This window comes from Chiloscyllium plagiosum, chromosome 12, assembly GCF_004010195.1.
Source record: "Chiloscyllium plagiosum isolate BGI_BamShark_2017 chromosome 12, ASM401019v2, whole genome shotgun sequence".
Classification (NCBI taxonomy): Eukaryota; Metazoa; Chordata; class Chondrichthyes; order Orectolobiformes; family Hemiscylliidae; genus Chiloscyllium; species Chiloscyllium plagiosum.
In genome coordinates, this window is record NC_057721.1 from 56,917,971 (window position 1) to 56,939,974 (window position 22,004).

The 22,004-nt window shown below is 41.3% G+C and overlaps 1 protein-coding gene across 1 annotated transcript in view; it reads left to right on the plus strand.

Annotated features, from left to right (window-relative positions):
- dcbld2 (discoidin, CUB and LCCL domain containing 2) overlaps positions 1–22,004 on the plus strand; it is a 118,630-nt gene that overhangs the window by 84,240 nt on the left and 12,386 nt on the right. The window contains exons 6-10 of the mRNA XM_043701145.1: positions 7,697–7,830; positions 9,862–9,902; positions 14,876–15,091; positions 18,788–18,912; positions 20,299–20,455. Coding sequence (XP_043557080.1) covers positions 7,697–7,830; positions 9,862–9,902; positions 14,876–15,091; positions 18,788–18,912; positions 20,299–20,455 — 673 coding nt within the window. The remainder of the gene's footprint in view (positions 1–7,696; positions 7,831–9,861; positions 9,903–14,875; positions 15,092–18,787; positions 18,913–20,298; positions 20,456–22,004) is intronic.

Sequence of the window (22,004 nt, forward strand, 5' to 3'; positions counted from 1 at the left end):
AGCCCTTTCACCTCCTACAACTTCCTGCAGCTGCTGACTGAGACAAATTACTGACTTTCGGATAATTGAGGGTCACTCCTCAGCCAATGGAAAGTGCATTTCTAGCAGGAATATGTTGGGGCCTCTCCTCCACAGTGATGGACTGCACTACGCGGCGTTATTTATTGCACTGCAGGTCGTGGATCCCTATGTCAAGACAGTCTGACGATTTAACTCCTTAGATACTGACCAGGCTAAGCCTGGGTATAGTTCAAATAATTTGTATTTATCTAACTCCTCATCATATTGAAATGTTCAAAGTGCTTCACATGCAGTGGGTTACTTTTCAAAGAAAACTGACAATTATCTCACAGTACAGAAGCAAGCCATTGAATCTTTTAAAAGAGATGATCTGCCAGTCCCACTTTTCTGTCTCTCCCAGTTACTCTGAAAATTCCTCCTTCGTGAGTATATATCTAATATATTTGAAAGTTACTAATTACTTCTGTCATCTTTCCAAGCAGTGTATTTCAGATCTTAATGACTTGCTGCAGAAAAATATTTCCCTGTTAATAATTCTGAGGATCCTTATACTTTATGAACAGCCTTCTCAACTTGTCCTGCCACATTGAAATCCTTGTGTAGTGAACTCGCAGCCCTCTCTGCTCCTCTTCATAATTTTAGCATTCATCTTTTCTATTAGGTAGATATATTAAAGCTGCTTATCGATTATCATTTGAGGTTGAATTACCATAGCCAGGGAAAGATATCTTAATGCGTGACAATGGGGCATGCGTACCTCCTCGAAGAAATGGGGGACGAGCTTAAATTGTAATGGTAAGCTACCCCATCTTCACATCTGAACTAACCAACTGCAAACACACTCACCCACACAATCCAGCCATCAGAGTCCTTTTACCCTCCTCTGCAGGTTGACCTCCAATGATATCCAGTTCAAACTGATGTCCTAACTGATGTCCTAAGGCCACAATTTATATTTATTGATGAAGCCAATGCCACCTTTCATCAGAAAACACATCTGTATTAAAGTGCCTATTGACAGGTTTCTGACAACAGCAAGGCAGTTTTGGCTGTTTATCTGCCCCAAACCTTAATTTTCATTAAGTATATTCAAGGCTGAACTGGACAGATATTTAATCAGCAAGGGAAGTAGTGGTCATAGAGTCTATAGCATGGAAACAGACCATTCAGCCCAACTTGCCCATGCTGTCTGGTTTCCAGAATTTAAACTAGTCACATTTCCCTGCTTGTGGTCCATATCCCTCCATATCTATCTGTCCCATCCATGAAACTGTCTAAATGTTTCATGAATGACAAAATTGTACTCGCTTCCACCACTACCTCTGGCAGCCTAGTCCAGACACTCTCCACCCTCTGTGTGACAAAATTGCCCCCGTAGACTCTATTGTGTCTCTCTCCTCTCACCTTAAACCTATGCTCTCTAGTTTTAGATTCCCCTGCCATGGGCAAAAGCTGTCACCTTATCTATACCTCTTATGATTTTATATACCTCTGTCAGGTCACCCCTCACTCTCTGATGCTCCAGTGAATAAAGTCTCACCCTCTCCAACCTCTCCATAAACTCGAACCTTCCAGTCCAGGTAGCATCCCAGTAAATCTTTTCTGCACTATTTCAAGTTTAATAATATCCTTTCTCTAGTAGGGTGACCAGAATTGCACACTATACTCCAAATGTGGCCTCACCAACGTCTTGTACAGCTGCAACAAAATGTCCCATCTCCTATACTCAGTGCTCTGACTGATGAAAGCTAGCATGCTGAAAGCCGCCTTGACTGTCCTGCATACCCGTGGCTCCATTTTCAAGGAGCTATGAAGCTGTATCTTGAGATCTCTTTGTTCTATAACAATTGCCAGGGCCCTCCCATTGACTGTCTAAGTCCTGCTCTGGATTCGCTTACCAAAATACAGTGCCTCTCACTTATCTAAATTAAATAACGGTACGGTGGCTCAGTGGTTAGCACTGCTGCCTCACAGCGCCAGGTATCCAGGTTTGATTCCAGCCTCGGGCAACTGTCTAAGTGGAGTTTGCACATTCTCCCTGTGTTTGCATGGGTTTTCTCCGGGTGCTCCGGTTTCCTCCCACAAAATCCAAAAAAAGATATGCAGACCAAGTGCATTGGCCGTGCTAAATTGCCCATCGCGTGTGGTGTATTAGTCAGAGGGAAATGGGTCTGGGTGAGTTGCTGTTTGGAGGATCAGTGTGGACCTGTTGGGCTGAAGGGCCTGTTTCCACACGGTAGGGGATCTAATCTAAACTCCATCTGCCATTCGTCAGCCCACTGGCCCGGTTGATCAAGGTCTCATTGCATTCCCAGCTAACCTTCACTGCCCACTGTATCATCCAACTTACTAACCATACCTCCTAGATCGTCATCAAAATCATTTATATAATTGATGAATAATAGTGGACCCAGCACCAAACCCTATGGCACACCGCTGATTACAGACCTCCAGTCTGAAAAGCAACCCTCTACCATCACCCTCTGCCTTCTATCGTCAGCCAATTTTGTAGCTAATTGGCCAGCTCTCCTTCTTCAACAACCTACCATGCTGTACCTTGTCAAAGGCCTTGCTAAAGTCTATGTGGAGAACATCAACCACACTGCCTTCGTCTACTTTCTTTGTCACCCCGTCAAAGAACTCAAATCAATTTCATGAGACACTGGGTTTCCCATGCACAAAGCCAAGCTGATTATCCCAAATGAATCTTTTCCTCTCCATGTCTGTAGGTCCTGTCTTGCAGAACCCCCTCAAACAACATACCCACCATGGATGTTTGGCTCATTGGTCTGTAGTTCCCAGTCATTTCCCTGCACCCTTTCTTAAATAGTGGCACAACATTAATCACCCTTCAATTTTTGGGCCGTTAACCCATGGCTGTTGATGATGCAAATATCTCTGCTAGATGCCCTGCAATTTCCTCCCTAGCCTCCCACAAAGTCCTGGGAGACACTTCAGGTTCCAGGGATTTATCTACCTTAATGCGTTTTAAGACTTTCAGCACCACCTCTTCTGTAATGTGGACACTCCCAGGCCGCACTGTTTATGGAGAAAAACCAGGAAGGTTGAGCCATCAGATCAGCCACGATCTCAGTGAATGGTAGAGTAGACTCAATGAGCTAATTTCTGCTCTTACATGTTCTTATGTTCTTATGTTTCATAAAAGCTACCTAACTAAAACCTTGCAATAGTAATGTTAAATTTTTTTAAAAAATTAATTGCATGTAGAATTCCATAATGTTCTTTTGAAGAAATTGCCTTGTCACCATTTTTGGAAAGAACATTTTTGTGGGGAGACTGATCGGGAAGCAGACACTAAATACAGCAGAACCAGCTGAAACCAACACTTCGCAACTGACGAATGGGTCACTTTCAAGTGGAAAATGCAATATTGTACATTCCACATTCTAGCTTTCATTCACTTCAATTAAGTGCTCATTTATTCCAGTTGTGGTCTCTTATTAGATAAAGTGATTACACATTGCCTGATACTGCACTGACTCGTGATTTGCGGTCAGACACCCACACATGCAGGATTCAGAGCAGACCCTGTTTCAGTCATTCCAGTGGTAAGGCCCAATGCACTCATTCAACTTACAGTTTGAAAATGTTTTTGCAGATGGTGGTTTGTGGAAATCTGTCAAAGATGCACTGTGGCTTACATTTTTTCATGGTGTTATTAGTGCTAATGTCAAGTAGCTGGTGACACTGTCACTGCTTCAGAGCAGCTGGAAGATGTCAAAGAAATACCAGTTCCCAGGAAACAAGAGAAGATAGGGCTGAACTTTTGCTCCCAGATTGGGGCCACCATGCCCTGTTGTTTCCTGGCTCTGTAAACGTAACCCAGGAGAAAATGCCCTGGAAATTGGCATTTCATTCCAGGATTGAGTGTGGAGTTGGTTGGGATGTTTCTGGAAGTCAGCCTCAGAATTAGTGCGGAGGTGTGTTGTCAAATGGCCTGTCTCAAGGCTTCGCAAGTTTGTTTAAAAAGCAATAAACAACAAAACATCCCTCCAGCCCTCAAAGCGTCTCACATTACTCACGCTCCATCAATGCCAACTTGTGCTGTCTATCCACTGGAGAGCCCTATACCCTTCATGCCCATCTATGCCACAATGCTCCAACACACACGCATATACCGTTTGACCTTAAACGTAACTTGCCGAATCACTCAGTATCTATCATGGGCCTGTGCTGTAATGAGGTTTTATGAAGTTCTCAGTCTCTAATGCAGAATGAAAAATCATGTCATAAAAATAATAATTCCATTTAAATACCTTCAACTATAAATCCCAATGACTGTATGCACTGTAATTCAAGGCCTTTTCTCTCAGAATCTGTAATTATTTTGACTTGCCAATCAAACTGAAATGGCAAGCGTTGACAATGAAGGGTTGGGTAATCAGTCATATTGCACTATTTCTTGGGATCTGCCCACCCTTTATTATGGGGACGAAGACAAGGGTCGAAAAAATGACAGCTTTTAAAACATTAGTTGCTTTTAAAATCGATTTTTAAAAACTCTACACATGTTGGGATCCAAAGTAGATAGACTTAAGCCAGCAGACAGAATGAAATAGCAAGCAATGATTTGTTTTTTAAAAACTTCAGACAATTATTTTCACAGGTTTGAATGGCTGGAATTTTAAATACCTTCACATATTTGACAGATTTTCCTGAAACGTTTGGAAAGTCCTATCAACAGTTCCAATGATTTTCACAGTTCCAGTAGTCTGGATATTGTGTACCACCTCCAAGTGTTTATAGGGCTGGGTGGGGGCTGCGCATATGAAGTAGGTGGGGCAGCTTATCCACTATCATCTTATTCCACCCTTGCGTTTGTCCCCATAATTGAGGGTGGGCAGATCCCAAGACTGGCAGCTGGGTACCATTTGTAAGCAAATAATTAAGGGTCATTTGAGCTTTCCTTCAGTAAAAGTAAGGATGTTATACTTCAGTTGTTCAAGGGATTGGCGCAATCATGTCTCTGTGCAGTTTTGGTTTCCTTATTTATGGCAGGATATAAACACATTGCGAAATAGTTTAGAGGAAATCCACTCAATTGATAGCTGGAATGAGCACAAATAGAAATTGCTAGAAAAGCTCAGCAGGAATGGCAGCATCTGTGGAGAGAATCAGAGTTAACATTTCAGGTCAAGTGACCTTGCATTGTGTTCTGACGAAGGGTCACCTGACCCGAAACATTGACTCTGATTCTCTGCAGAGATGCTGCTGGACCTGCTGAGCTTTTCCGGCAATTCTGTTTGAATCTCTGATTTACGGCATCTACGGTTCTTTTCGGTTTTTACCTGGAATGAGCAGATTGCCTTGTGAAGAAAGGTTGGACAGATGATGCTTGATGGTACAGCGATTCAGAAGGACAAGGGGGTGACTTGATTGAAGGAAAATAGATCCTAAGCGTTCTTGAAAGGTTGGACGTGGAAAGAATGTTTCCTTTTGTGAATAAGCCCAGAAAAGGATGAGTCTAATAAATTAAGATTTTCACAGTGGTGATGAGGAGGTTTTTTTTCTTGAAGGATTTTGCAACTTTGCAACTCTGCCCAAGAAGATAACGGAGGCTGGATCATTGAATACTTTAAAGTGGAGGTAGACTCTTGTTTGGTAAGGAAATCAAAGGATATTAGGGTGGATGGAAATGTGCAATTCAAAACACAAGCAGATCAGCCATGATCATATTGAATGGTCCATTAGTACATCTAATTCATATGGTCGCTTAATAAATTTTAAAATAGGCTCTTAAAATAGATTTTTTTATAAAAAACTTGCAGTGTTGGAATCCAAAGTAGGCTGGAAGGGACATCAGACAGCATCAGGACATGGCAAAGTCAACATTTCGGGTATAACCCTTCTTCAGGATGGAGGTGGGGGTAGGGGAGGTTGCAGGTAAAGTGCTAAATATAGATACACAATTGCCATCCAAATGTCTAGGTTTCTGTCTGCATCTGTAATTTCTCACTTGAATTAAAAGAATCCAAGGAATTGAAGCATGTTCTTTCTCTCCTGGCATTTTACAAAAATTCAACAAATCTGGTGATCCCCGGTTAATCCTGATAGAAATTAGTGTGCATTTGCCCCTTTGCCTTATCTCAGTATGAATTGTGAGGTTGCCAGGTTCCCTACATATTCTGTTGATTTTGTCAGGACAGTTTCATTGTCTGCAGACTGTAAATATGAGCAGAAATTGAGAAATCTGTACGTAATTGGGTTCCAGTATATAATGTTCCATGTTTTCATGGATTCCTTTAAACAAACTAGTGCTTACCTTGAAGCTAAACAATATTACAACCCTTTAGAATGAATTCTGCTTATTTTATTGTGACTCCCTTGATCTTCAGTTGTTTATTTTCATAATTCATTATTGATCCATCAGAAACATGGTGCATCATATTATTCTTGTAGGAGAAAGTGAGTCTGCAAATGCTGGAGATCAGGGTTGAGAGTGTGGTACTGGAAAAACAGCAGGTCAAGCAGCATCCGAGGAACAGGAGAATTGAGATCTCAGGCATAAGCCCTTCATCAGGACTTCCTGTAGTTATTAGCTCCATATTACTCCTGTAGTTCTATTTCTCATAATTTTCCAGAGTGTTTTGAATAAATATGAATCCCTATTGTCACCACTTACCATTCAGTGTAAGCGCAGTTATTCTGTGCCTACATTGTGTTAAGGCCCTCTCCACAGTTAATCAGTGAGAGAGCAGTTAAAACAGTTTAGACCAAGAGACCCAGGTCCAAGGCTCCATAGGTCTGTAACAGAATCACTGGACAGCTTGATTAGAAAATATATTTTAAAAGAAACTTACCTCAAAATGGCATACAACTATGGACTTAGAAGTTTGAGACTTCAATTGGAGGCAAACAACTAACCTGTTTGTAGGCCAGGTACAATTGGGCAGTTATTTACTTATTTCTCTGTCCACAACTTCCCATTAGGGTGTGCAAGTTTATTTTGAATGAATTGCAGTTCTAAGCTTGAGGTAGGAAAGTCTGAGCAGCACCCTGGTGTAAAAGACAGTCATACCAAGAAAGCTGGATGTGCTAGAGTACTCTTCCATCAATTGTGCAGTCAAAAGATATATATTAATGTGTAAAAATATACAGTTGTTCATAAGTGGAAAAATTATCAACCATTAAAAGTTCTTTTACTGTCAGCTCAACACCAAAGTAATGGTTAACAATTGAAGTACACAATCATTTTTGAAAATCAGAAGAAGATAATAGAACCTTTCAGGATTCCACATCTTGAATTCAGTGGAACGTTGATAGAAGCCATGGTGAATCAATGTAAATACCTGCTTCTCACCACATATGTTGGTAAACATTACACACAGTTAGTGAGATCACACTGCAGTTTCAGTGGAAAATTGGGGAAAGTGATCAGAATTCGATCTTGCTGTGAAAAGTCTATCCTGGTGACATACTTCTTAAATTTGTTATCTTCTGATGAAAACAAAAAGCTTGATTTCCTTGCTTAAACCTGAATACCCAGTCTTTAAGTGAACTGCTTAAAGTTTGAACTCTTGACCTTAACCATAGCAATCAATCAGTTGAAAGTAAAACAAAAACTGTCTTTGAAAAGAAAAGTGAAAACAGACATGATTTGGCTCCTTGAAATGTTATTTGATTTTGTAACTATTTAGTGTCATTTCTTTTGCAGTCGTCCTTGCTGTGTATGGCTGCTGTTCATGCTGGTGTCGTGTCAAACTTCCTGGGTGGCCGGATCAATGTTGTCATGAGTAAAGGCATTCCGTACTATGAAAGCACTCTTGCAAATAATGTCTCCTCAAAACTGTAAGCTCATACATTGAGGGGGAGGGGAGAAAAGTATTTAATGCTGTGACCATTTGTTTATGAGATTTGGAGGAGTGATAAATACATCTTCTGAAGAAACTCTAAATATGATATTCACGGATCCACAGTTTCATGTTAGCTTCTTTTTGAAAATCCCCCATTGCGCCGCCTCCTCCTCCTTTGTTGGCACAGGTTCATGCAACTGAAAAGGCAAAACAATCCTGACTGCACAACACTTGTGCAAATTCAGCCTTGCTGAAAGCTTTGCGTTTGATTTACTCATTATTTCCAGTTTCTTTCATGAAAGTGGCGGGAGACAGAGATTAATTAATCTTTAGCCTGATACTTCATTGCGACAGTGTCGCTGAAATTGGGAACTACAAAGCTGAGATAAATAGAAGAACAAAATGTGAATGTTGGTCAGCTGAATAAAAATGAGAATAGTCAGAAACGCACAGTAGTTTGATCAACACCTGCAGGAGAAAGGTTAAGGCTTTAAATGTAATCTTGCATCAAAACCATAGCTTCCATCTCATTTACCCAAAATATATGGATTCAGGTAAAGTGAAATCGAATATTTTGGAAGTGTGAAACTTGGTCCACCATTTTAGGGTCATATAACCAAACTATTTCCAGGACCACATAGGACTCTTAAATATCTTAATGAAGCTCCTGCCTCAGATTTAGATGAACTTCCAGAATGAAGCCTGATCAGCTTCTTGTGGACTAAGAGTACTATAGTAAGAGTGCTGCTTCATGGCTCACTAAATACTTCTTCCTTGCCTTTTGTTATCGACCAGACCAAACCACCTCAAACAAGAAAAGCAGGTAGCTTTGACCCTTAATTTTTCTTTCTTTAGTGTAAGGTGTTGTGTTCCAGATGCAATTCACTTGGTCAAACTACTCAGCTTTAAGCAAAGCATTCTTTATTCTTACACTGCAGTTAAAGTACAGAAATAGAACAAAGTGGCTCAACTGTAAGGTATAACACACTCAAAATGCTTAACAAAGTAATGTATATATTAACTACTACTGATTAGCTGTTCCAATGTAGCTACATCCTATAATCACCCTTGGGAAAGGCAAATTCTGCAAAATCTCCCTCCTTTGATCTCCAGACCAGGAGAAAGGAAAAGAAACTTGAAAGCAGAAAAGAGAGAACTCAAGCTTTTGCAGCCGTTAAGACTGGATCTTCCTTTGAAATCCCAGTTCACCAACTGAGAAACAACGTGCAAACCCTGGATCTGTGTGTTCTTGTCTGCATATTAAAAAAACAAAACTCGCTACATTGTCTGCTCTGAGCAGCTCTGCCCCAAGTTTACAGCACTTGATTTCAAAAGAAACATGAAAGAAGAATTCCTGCTTAACAGTGCATTTTGAAACACTACTCCTGTCTGTGCTTGGAGTTCAGCTCCTCCCCAAACCTTGCTTACATACTCTCACAATCCAGCCTGTGGAATGCTGTCCCCAAAGCAGGTAGCCACACCCTACCATGTGGGAACCTAATGATGTCAGGATAAAAGACCTGTGCTGTAATGTTAAATCTGCACAACATGTGAAGCTGGGCAAAACTGGCCCCAACCCCACTCTTAAATATTGGGAGGGCTTATGATTGTGATATATCTGCCCTGCTTTAACCTCTGTGATATGGTTGGCAATGTCATTCACATTATCTTCCTCCAATACCTTTCCTCCATTAGTTAGCACAGCTATTGGAGTTTTACCTTCCAGTTGTATGCTGAACATCACCATCAGAGACTTTTCTTACTATTTCTGCCAATAACTGCTGCCTGGAAACAGCATTGTGCATCTTTTACTTATTGATACCTCTGTTATTCTGACAGACCAGTGAGATGTCATTTCCTTTATGTATATAATTTCTTAAATATTCTATAGAAAAGTAATGGAATTATTTTAACACAGTATAATTAACATTTGGTAGCTTTGTCAGAATGTGTAAAATGATAAATTCTGAGAAATTGTCCTTCACAGTACTTATAATTTAATCTATTAGTTTCTTTAATTTTACAGTGGACCATTATCAGCTAGTCTGTTCACGTTCAAGACCAATGGTGAGTATTCAGCCAAGGATGCCTACAGTGACTTTGTTTGCATGTTACCTTCAGTATTAAGTGTCTCCCAGTTCCTAAATACAACACTCAAGTAACATTAATGTCTTTGCAAATTGCTCCTACTGCCTGGTGACATAGTACACCTTGGTTTCAATGCACTCATCTATATTTATGGGTGTAATATTCCCATTTTCCTCAGTTCGCTCCAAGAATCCATAACACATGCTGGATACAGTTCCAAAGGTTGGGGCAGCCCTTATGTTAATAGCCATTTTACATCAATAAGCCTCCAGTGTATCTGGAACCAATCAGGCATCACAGCCCCACTCGATTTTGCCATCACATATATCCATCTTCCAACAAAGTGGTTGGAAGCTGACAAATATTTCTTTCCCACTCTGCAGCACTGGAAAACAGAGGCCAATTAAAATGTTGTAACAACTTCCTCAGCTGGGATTAGCTGACTCAGAACAATGGTCTGCAAACATTCAAGTCTTTCTGGGTCAGTACTTGATCAAATGCTGCTCAAAGGATTCTGAAAAGGCTTGGCAGGATGAGCATGAAGGGGTTGTTTTCCCATGCTAGAGAGTCTAGAACATGGGTGGGTTCATTTGGGATTGAGGTGAGAAAAAATGTCTCCACTGAACAGGTGGTAGATGTTGGAAGTAAGGTTATGGATGCTCCATTGTTAGACTCATTTAAGGTGAAGCTACATTTTAGGTCGTGGTGGAGATCAAGAAATATTGGGTTTGAGCAGTGAAAAGGAGTTGAGGCAGAAGGTAGACTATGATTGTTTTGAAAGGCAGAGGAAATTTGAGGAGCTGCATGGTCTAATCTTGCGTCTATTTCTTGTGTTCAATCAAATCAAATCCTCCCCTTCTGTGTGTAGTGATTGGAATGAAGTTGGCCAGGTGGACCTCATGGAGTGTGAGTTTCTTGATTGGCCCAGGTTAACCACCCCAATCAGGGAGTCCTGGCTGACAGATATAAACAGGAGTCTCGGGAATTCTCCCCATTCTTGGCACTGGCTCTGAACTAACTGGTCAGAGTCTATGTACTGTGCACAATAAAGAGCGACTTGATGATGGGATACCGGCCTCTCTAGATACTGTGAAAATTTGGAATTTCTAAAACAAAAGCACACCTCAAAGGCATTTAACATTTGAGTTGTTTCTGTTCAGTTGTCATTTGAAGGCTTAGTTTAGTGAGATGTCAGAGAAGAGGATACAGTGGATTTTAATTAGATGATGTGGGAAACATTTGTGTGTTTCCTACTCTATGAACTGAACGTTGTTATGGCTAAATAAAGTACTGCCATATTGGGTATATTGTTTAGTAACAGGTCACCAAAGATCAGAATTTCCCAACATCTCAGATGCCATTCTTCAGCCAATTCTACGGGCTATCAAAGGCTATGGACACTGACAACAACTGAAGACTGGTGCTCCCGTATTTACTGCACCACAAGTACAACTATTACTTTGGCATCTAGCCAATTGTGTGGAACATTGGCCAGGTGTATATTGATCATAAAAAGCATGACAAATTCAGTTTGGCCACTTATCACTCCATTATCACTCCACAGCCTTTAGTTTATTATACATTAATGGAGTGTGGGCATTGTTGTTTGGACCACAATTTATTACCCAATCTGAAATTGCCCTGGAGAAGGTAGTAGCGAGCTGCTTTTTTGTATTGCCACAATGTTTGGGTGTGTCGGGGCACCTAAAATACTGTTTGGGATGGAGTTCCAGGATTTTTACCCAAGAACAGTGAAGTAACAGCAGTTCCATTCCAAGTCGGAATGGAGTGCAGCTGAAAGGGGAAACTTGCTGGTAATGGTATGCCCATTGCATCTGTCCTTGTCCTAGATGGTGGAGGTTAAGGGCTGACATGTTGCTGTTGAAGGAGATTTGGTGAGTTACTCTGTGTTGGTGATGAAGGACAGGACTGTTGGATGTGATGAATTGGATGCCAATCATGCAGGATGTTTTGTCCTGGTTCGTATTGAGCTTCTTGAGTGCTTTTGGGTCTGTACCCATCCAGATAAATAGATAATAGCCCATCAGACTCCTTATTTGTTCCATGGAAATGGTGGACAGTGTCTGGATTGACAAAGTGAGTTACTCGCTCAGAAATGCCCAGCCTCTGACTTGTATAGAAATCACACACTTTTTGTGGCTAGCTTCTGGTCAGTCATAACCCCCAGGATGTTGATATGGATGATTTAGCAATTAAACATGCTTCTAAATGTCAAGAGGTTCTATTTAGTTGGAGATGGTCATTGCCTGACACCTGTGTTGAGATTGTGGTGCTGGAAAAGCATGGCAGGTCAGGCAGCATCCAAGGAGCAGGAGAATCAACGTTTCGGGCAGATGCCCTTCATCAAGAATGCCTGACACCTGACTGACACAAATACTATTTGCCCCTTGTCAGCTTAAACAAGGCTATTGTCCAAGCCTTGCTGTATTTGGGCACAAACAACTTAAGTATGAGGTATCGTGAATAGTGCTGAATATTGCGCAGTCATCAAATATACCCAGTTCTGACCATGTGATTATTGAATCAGCTAAAGGTGGTTGGTCCTGGGACATTACCCCAAGGAATTAAGGGCTCCTGTGACACTGTGATGGTGTCCCTACCTCTGAGCTGGGAGACTTAGATTCAAGTCCCACCTGTTCCAGAGGTGTGTAATAACATCTCTGAATTGGTTGATTAGAATTATCTACTTCTGAGGAACTTCTGCAGAGATGTTCTGGAGCAAAGTTGATTACTGATGACTGTGTTTGTTGTTGCTGGACATCAAAGCGATTGCAAGCGTAATCAGCAACAATGCCAACTGGTACTTAATTAGCAGCAAGGTGCTATACTGGTCAGAAGTGGGATGTTCATTGTTAATTGCCTTCAGTTTGTTGCCATTACTTTGATGCTGTAGTGGTCTGAAGTGCGCAGTAAGACCTAAGCAATGTTCAGGCTTAGGTGGTCAATGTCATGTAGAGATAAATTGTCCTCCAGCTCTTTGGTTGCCTGTTATTTGTCTCCATCCTGTCAGCATGATGATATAAGAGCTACTGCCCTGAGTGGAGGATCTAAAACTGAGACCTTTCACATCCTTGCATGAGACCTCGCTGTGTGATCAGCACCACTTTGTTTGTCAACTGTCTAGAACACAGAATGTAGAAAAGTACAGCACAGAACAGGCCTTTTGGCCCAAGATGTTGTGCCGAGGATTATTCCTAATGTAAAATAAAATAACGTAACCTACGCACCCCTCAATTCACTGCTGTCCATGTGCATGTCCAGCAGTCGCTTAAATGTCCCTAATGACTCTTCCACCACCACCGCTGGCAATGCATTCATGCATTCACAACTCTTTGAGTAAAGGTTCTATACCCCTCTATACCTTTATCCTGTTATCATAAAACTATGACCCTCTCTTGCCAGTAAAATCCTGCCCTGGGTAAAAGTCTCTGGCGATTGACTCTATCCATGCCTCTCATTACCATGTATACCTCGATCAGGTCACCTCTCTCCCTCCTTCTCTCCAGAGAGAAAAGTCCGAGCTTAGTCAACCTCTCTTCATAAGGCAAGCCCTCCAGTCCAGGCAGCATCTTGGTAAACCTTCTTTGCACCCTCTCCAAAGTCTGTATCTTTCCTACAGTAGGGCGACCAGAACTGGACACAATATTCCAAGTGTGGTCTCACCAGGGACTTATAGAGCTGTAGCGAAACCTCTCGGCTCTTAAACTTGGATCTCCCATTAATGAAAGCTAAAATATCTTTTGCTTTCTTAACAACCCTATCCTCTTGGGTGGCAACTTTGAGGGATCTATGTACTTGAATGCCAAGATTCCTCTTTTCCTCTGAACATCATAGTCCAACCCAGCCAAGGTGACATGCCTCTCATTGTCAGTGTTTAATATCAAACTGATGGAAAGCTTTTCAATCTTGATTACAGCCATGCAAAAGCCAAACTCACCCCCACAAACATCCACAACCTTTGATTTGTAGATCACCGTTTGATGATGGATCACTCTGCACGGGATATGCAAAAGATGCTCACACCATTTTCAACATCACCTACATGTTTAAAGTGGTAAGGGAGTCCTCCAGTGACCTTCTCTGTGCTATCCACATGGACAGGTGACTGGAGTATGTGCAGCACTTCCTGTTAGCCACCTCTCTCAAGGAAGTACCATTGATGAAAAAGTCCAGCACAAGACAGTGTGTCTTTGATAACAGAAACCTCAAAGTCCAGGAAGTCCTGGTCTATAAGAGTGAATTGACCACCTTCCTCTGCTGCATTAGGATCATTGAGAGCAATGCTAACTTTAAATCTTGAGGATCATATAGGACAATGGCTAGACCAGCACAAATGTTTTTCATGGAATTGCATCTAGCAGCATAGAAGCTCTACTCTTGGTGAACCAACTCTGATGGACAGGCTAATGTATTTGGTCCCTGATAACCTCTTCCGTCAGCACTGTGTTGGCCAACACTCAAAAGGATTGCCTTCTGGGGTCAACCCAGAGAAAGTGGACTGCAGTGTTTCAGAAGGCAGCTCACCACCACCTTCACATGCTCAAGGGCAACAAGGAGCAGGCAATAAAGTGCTAGCCAGCGACGCGCACATTCCACAAATACATTTTAAAAAGTTCAGTCAGAATACTGTCGCTATTCCATTATTGTTGCTCAATACAAACTCTCTGTGCCAACCTCGAAAAACACTGCAGGTATACCAATGCTATATGGCTCCCAGCACTTCAAGAAGGGAGCTCACCACCATCCTAAATCTCATGTCTCATCATGAAATTAAAAGGAACAGATAATACTGAAAATAAAAATTCTTATTTGATACGCTGCAAGCTACTGGTCTTTGCTTTATTTTTTTAAAAGTTGTGTGGTTTTACTCTCTGTATGTACTTGGCAGTTAACAATCTGATAACTTCAGATGTTTGCTTTATGATCTATAGGTTGCTATGGAACCCTGGGAATGGAGTCTGGTGTCATTGGCGATAGCCAAATTAATGCATCCTCTGTACTACAATGGCATGACCCTTCGGGACAGTTTCACGTCTGGGGACCAGAAAAGGCTCGCCTGAAAAAACCTGGTTCACCCTGGGCTGCATTTCACACTGATGAACCACAGTGGCTACAAATAGACTTGAAGAAAGAGAAAAAAATAACCGGTAACTTGACTGTCTGAAACTTGTCATTGGAAGAAATTGATTTTATATGTAGACCGATTTAAAAGTTTCAGGTTGGTCATCATGGTGTTGGGAGCCTTGTGGCACATGCTTTCTTTATTTTATCTGGTAGCCCTTAGCCGTTACTCTGTGTTGGAGCCTGGCTGCAAAGAGTGATACCTGGAGTCTGGTTCCTTTATATTTTGCTGGTGTGGAGGATAGGTTTATAGAGAAGGATCTCAAGGTTGGGTTTTTAAAATAGGTTGTTCTAACAGCCTAGATCTCAACCCACTTTGCAGCAGATTCAATTTCTGATGGTGGGAACTATCAGAACTGAATACATCTATCTCCTATTAAATGTTAATTTAGAGCAGGACATAGTCAGCATTTCATTGCAGAAAATCGTGGGGAGCTAGTCATCCATTTGAAATGGTCTCTGTTTAAAATGGGATTGCCGCCTTCTGCAAAGCCCTTGGCTGAAATCTGCCTGTGTTGACCTTGTCACCTTTACACTCCTCTCTCCTTGGACTTGCCTGTCTGAATCTCCTTATGTGACCCGGTCTTAAGTTCTGTTTGATATTGTTCCTGTGAAGTGTCTTGGAAAGCTATGTGAAAGCTGCTACATAAATGGCAGTTAGAGACAAAAACAACTGCAGAAACTGGGATCCAAGGTAGACAAACAGGAGGCTGGAAGAACACAGCAAGCCAGGCAGCATCAGGAGGTGGAGAAGCCAATGTTTCAGGTGCAGCCCTTCTTCAGGACTGGGTGAAACACCAGCCAATGTTGTTGGGTTGCTAGATTACCACAAAATAGATTATGGTGTGCACACATTAATGATAAGGCTATGATTAAACAACTTGCAATATATAGAAAGGCATACAGTGGCCTTTTGTAGAATGGCAAGGGAACAGAAGTGCTGGGAGAAAAAAGGGATTGGAAAACTTGGGTTAAAGGAGTGGGTTTTACGGAGGTCTCTAAAGGAACTGAGGGACCGGACGTATTAAGTTTGAATTCCAGAGTAGGCGTCTAGATGATTTTTTTTTTTAACAACATTTGGGTGTCCAGAGCCCTCCACAGTTAATGAAATACATGGTCAGTGCAATCTCTGTTCTGCAGACTGCCAACAGTGAGGCAAGTGGAAGGGGCTTTGAGTGAACCAGGTTTATGAACCATCTGAAAATGCTAGCATATTGTCTTGGGATATACTTATTATCAAACCTTAAATTGACTGCAGATGTTTGCAGAATACTGTTGTAAGTATACAGATCAGGAATTTCTAATTAGTTTTACAAACTGAAATTATTGAACAGTAGACATTTCTAGCATGAATCGCAATGTTAATATACAAGTAATATGCAAGCAGTTATTGACCATCCCCAGTTATCCTTGAGAAGGTAGAAGTGAGTGGCTTTCTCATGGTGTAAGTGTATCTGCAGTGCTATTAAGGAGAGCGTTGAGAATCTTAGCCCAGTGACAGTAAAAGATAGTTCCAAATCAGGATGATGTGACTATGTATTTCCATGCGTTTACTATCCTCATTCTACTAATATCGCCTGAGTTTGGAAGATGCTGTTGAAGTAGCCTTGTTGAGTTGCTGCAGTGTGTCTTCCTGATGGTACACATTGTGGGGCAGCAGTGAGTGAGTGAATGTTTAAGATGACGGATTGGGTGTTACTCAAGCAGGCTCTTTGTCCTGGAGGTTTCGAACCTCTTGAAGCTGCGCTTAACCAGGCAAGTTGAAAGTATTCCAAAATACTGCTGACATGTTAGTTACTGCTGAAAATGTGTTGCTGGAAAAGCGCAGCAGGTCAGGCAGCATCCAAGGAGCAGGAGAATCGACGTTTTGGGCATGAGCCCGAAGAAGGGCTCATGCCCGAAACGTCGATTCTCCTGCTCCTTGGATGCTGCCTGACCTGCTGCGCTTTTCCAGCAACACATTTTCAGCTCTGATCTCCAGCATCTGCAGTCCTCACTTTCTCCTGACGTGTTAGTTATCTTTGCTGGATAGGCTTTTAGAAGTTGGGAATTGGGTTACTTGAGCAACAGCAACTGTCTTCACTTACAGGATCCATATCCCCTATTTCCTTCCTATTCATGTATTCGTTCAGTGCTACTTGAATGCTGCTATTGTCTGCTTCCACCACCACCTCTGACAGCACGTTCCAGGCACTCATCACCCTTTGTGTGAAAGACTTGCCTCATACTCTGTTTTAAACTTCCCTCCTCGCACCTTGAACCTGTGTTCCCTAGTAATTTACCCCCTACACCCTTAGAAAATGCCTCATATGTTCCATGCCAGCAAGATAGATCCCATGACTGGAATCTTATAAACTCATATTAGGTCACTCCTCAACCTCTTGTGTTCCAGTGAAAACAATCCCAGTCTATCCAACCTTTCTTTATTGCTAAAATCCCGCACACCAGGCAACATTCTGGTAAACCCTTTCTGTACCCTGTCCAAAGCATCCACATCCTTCTGGTAGCATGGTGACCAGAACAAAAGCAACGTTCCAAGTGTGGCCTAACTAAAGTTCTATAAAGCTGCAGCATAACTTGTCTATCTTTATACTCAATGGCCCTTCCAGTGAAGGCAAGCATGCCATAGGCCTTTTTTACTACCTTTCCTACCTGTGCTGCCACCTTCAGTGAAGGACCTGTACTTGATGTTCCAAAATGCATCACCTCAAATTTGTCCGGATTAAACTCCATCTGCCATTTTTCTGCCCATGCCTCCAACTGACCTAAATCCTGCTGTATCCTTTGACAAATCTCCTCACTATCTGCAACTCCACCAATCTTTGTATCGTCCACAGAAATGACGATTTTTGTTTTTGTTTATGTCTATCCAACGCCAGTGCCAATGTATGTGAACTGCTTCTATACAAGACACCTCACTATTTTCTTCTCTGTTACTTTTCTTAAGTTTTTCAATTTATCAGTGAGAACATCCTGGGATTACATTGGAAACGGACAAAAATAGGGTCTTTTCCTTTCTAGATATGCATTCCAATCCCCTCAATTACCAATATTTGTTGTATCCAGGAAATCCAATTAACTTGGGAATAGAGTTAATAACATTTCCTCTTGACGTTTTCAAATTAGCATAAAATGCAAGCCAGTGGCAATACTTGGAATGGAGAGAATGGCTTTTAACAATGCAAATATGAATGTAAATATTTATATTCCATGCTACTGAAATTTGGTATAATGAATGAATAAATTGAGATTCATGACCATTGCAGACACATCGTGTCATTATAGACATGTTGCAGAGGTCCCATTTAGAAGTTGAGCTGTTTGAATTTATAATGCATGTAGAGCATTTTGACAGCACTGACTGTATTACCAAATTACTAATTACATTACTGATATATATGTACAAAGGGTTGATTCTTATTATTTGTTGTTTATTTTCTTTTATCAATAATGTTTAAGATCAAACTCTGCTGATCCTGTTTTCTTCTAATTCAAAAGGCTTTACTGAAATGTGGTGTTGATCATTCTCCACCCAGTTCCCAGTATTAGATAATGGTATCAAGACAGTGAGGGTAAAGGAATGACATTGCTATGAACTGGTTTGCTGCAAGTCAATACATTTTCTAAAGTTTTTTTTGCATCAGGGCCAACTGAGTCTCAGTAACTTTAACTGACTCCTAGTTTTAGACTTTTATGTTTAAGTATGTTGTTTCTGTCCTCAGGTATAATTACTACAGGTTCCACCCTGGGTGAATATTCTTTTTATGTCTCTGCTTACAGAATCCTGTCCCGTCACGAGGGGCAGGATTGGAAGGTATATAAAGAAGCCAACAGTGACCTGGACATGGTTAGTACACTAAAGTGAGTTGCTGTTGGTAAAGCAAAGTTTTTGATTTTTAAAAATCTCCGCAACAGCTCTCCACCATACTCAGTCCTAATGCTTAATATTTCTGAAATAGTTGTTTATGCCTTTTATTTGTGGGCTAATAAACATTGGGGTGTTTCAATAATACAAGTGCTGTTTGAATTTGAAACATTATAATATGTTTTGCTCTTTCAGGACTTTAAAGTGCAAGTGATATATTCATGGTTGTGTGGGAACAGTAGTAATTTAGAGTGTTTGATTCTCGGTACTTTCCACTGGTATTGTTTATGTCAATATGTATCATTGCACATTAAGAAAACAATGGGTGGACCCTTCTAAAATCTAAGTCACCAATGAGGTTTTAAAATTAGTAGGTGACTTACCAACAAATCGCGAGTGCCTTCACTGCATTTTCCATTTGTTGACATGAATGGAAGGGAACTTCCAAGGCAATAAGCCTGTGGTTTTCTGACAAATCAGTCTTTTCCAATATATTATTACCAACTGGCCACATAGCTAATTTAGAATTTGGATGGCAGTTGCATTTTTGAATAGTAAATGGAAAACATGCAATTTTTGGTAATCGTTGGGTGTTGTGATCTCAGTATTTGTATTCATGTTTTGACCTCGATCACTTTCTGTGGCAGAGAATGCCACATGTTCACCACTCTCTGGGTGAAGAAATTTCTCCTTACCCCTGTTCTAAATGAGACTGTGACCCCTGTTTCTGGATACAGGAGAGCTGCTGATTGCCCGGCTTGAAAGCTGGAAATTCCTCTGAGTCGGGATCTGTATTGTTCCCAAGAGGAATTTCTGGTGTTCAAGGACTCAGAGTAGTACTGAATGGTGCTGAAATTGTAGAATGGTTCGGCAGTCATTCCCCAGATAGTGAACGCACCTCCTGGTGAGAGCAACAAATTCCACTGCATATTTCACTCTGTGTCTGTAAAGATTCCGAGTCTGTACGAGAAAGTGATGTTCTGTTTAACTCTGAAGTGATTTTCACATCTCAGGGCAATATCTGCATGCCTGATATACACATTTCTGGCATTTAGGGTTTTGAGTGACAACCAGTTTCCTGACTAGGAGCGAATAAAATAATGTCACAACAGATGCTTCACCCAGGCTCGGTCTTGCCTTATAATTGGCTAAAAAGTACAATGGAGGATGATTAAATGTGGGTGCCAATGACCCCTCCCCCACCTTCTGAAAACCTCTCCCCATCTTCTGATCCTCTCAACCAGGAAAGAGTATTGTCACAATAAAAAAAACTTAGAAGAAAGGTACAGTGGAACGACAATATTTTCATAAAGATGGATTTCATGGCGGGGACAAAAACCATGGTTTACTTTTTATTAATTTCTACAGATATTCCGAGGAAACTCTAACAACTACCAAGAAGTTCGGAACAACTTTATCCCACCCATTGTTGCCCGTTACATCCAGATTAATCCAGTAGAGTGGCACCAGAAGGCAGCACTGAAAGTAGAGTTATTAGGTTGCCAGCTATACCAACCTTCATTGGGTAAGACCTCTTAAATTATTAGGTGCCAAAGTGCATATACATAAATGCAGTGATTCAAAGTGGCGGAAAGCTACCACTTCCTGAATTAGGGATGGATAATAAAATTGACCATGCCAGCAATGCTAAAATACCAGAAGGATTTTTTTTTTAAAATTGTTCAAAGGATGTGGGCACTGCTGGGTAGGCCAGCATGTTGTGTCGAACATGACACCAAATTAAACTAATCCCTTCTGTCTGCCCTAGGTCCGTATCCCAATAGTGCTTTGCAATGCAGTATATAATACCACGTGTGAGCTGTAACCATCAACGTCCCTAATGCTGCCATTGTTAGGAGTATGTGGGAGCTGGATCCAGTGGGTCCAGCCTTATTCTGTGGATTCAGCAACAGCCTATTGACTGTAAAATCTTCACCCTATCGAAATATAGCCAGCAATGTAAGAGGTTTCATTGGTAGAAGCTACTGAATTTGGGACCATGCATTTACGCAGTAAATACATTTTTTGGTAATACCATAATGGGGACTACCTGAGCGGTCTAGTCAGAGGCTGAGACCAAGATACCTGAAGAAAAATTGACAAATACCACACATATCAATGTTGTCCACCCATCGCACTGGAACGTCCCAGGTTTTCCTCCTGTGGCACAGGTGAAAACATCAGTGTTGAACTGTGAAGGACCTTCACATATCTCTCTCAGCTTTGGTGGGGTCAGCAAGATAGATCCCACGAAGGCACATATCATCGCTTGCCCCAGGCACCGTCAATCGTGCTCCCTTCCAGCTTACTTCAGCCTTACTAACAATTTTCATGTCTGAATCAAGTCTTCTGCATTTATTGCAAGATGAATACTCTACACAGTGAAAACTGTAATATGTTTGGCACATTTCCAGGGCTCTACTAGTTGTTTAGATTGAAGAACTCTTGAATGTGTGATCAGTAAATGCTTTGTCAATACTCCTTTTTTTTAAACAGTTTAATTCATGTGACACTCACTGATACATCTAAACTCTACCAAGCTGCACTTCTCTTTATTAACTAAGAATTGAGATTTGACTGTTGTCTCTTAAAAGTACAATCCAATGCCTTGATAAGGGTGATACAGTTACTGCCAGTTTTTACAGTTCTTCTGCACTTAAGCCCTTCACTCCAGCTACTTCCAGACAATTGTTGCATGCAGATGACAGTGCAAGAAGCATTCTCATTGTTGTTGTGTTAAATTGAGTCTGTGTTATAGAACATAGAACAGTACAGCACAGAACAGGCCCTTCAGCCCACGATGTTGTGCCGACCACTGATCCTCATGTATGCACCCTCAAATTTCTGTGACCATATGCATGTCCAGTAGTCTCTTAAATGTCCCCAATAACCCTGCCTCCACAACTGCTGCTGGCAACGCATTCCATGCTCTCTCAACTCTGTGTAAAGAACACGCCTCTCACATCCCCTCTATACTTTCCTCCAACCAGCTTAAAACTGTGACCCCTCATGTTAGTCATTTCTGCCCTGGGAAATAGTCTCTGGCTATCGACTCTATCTATGCCTCTCATTAT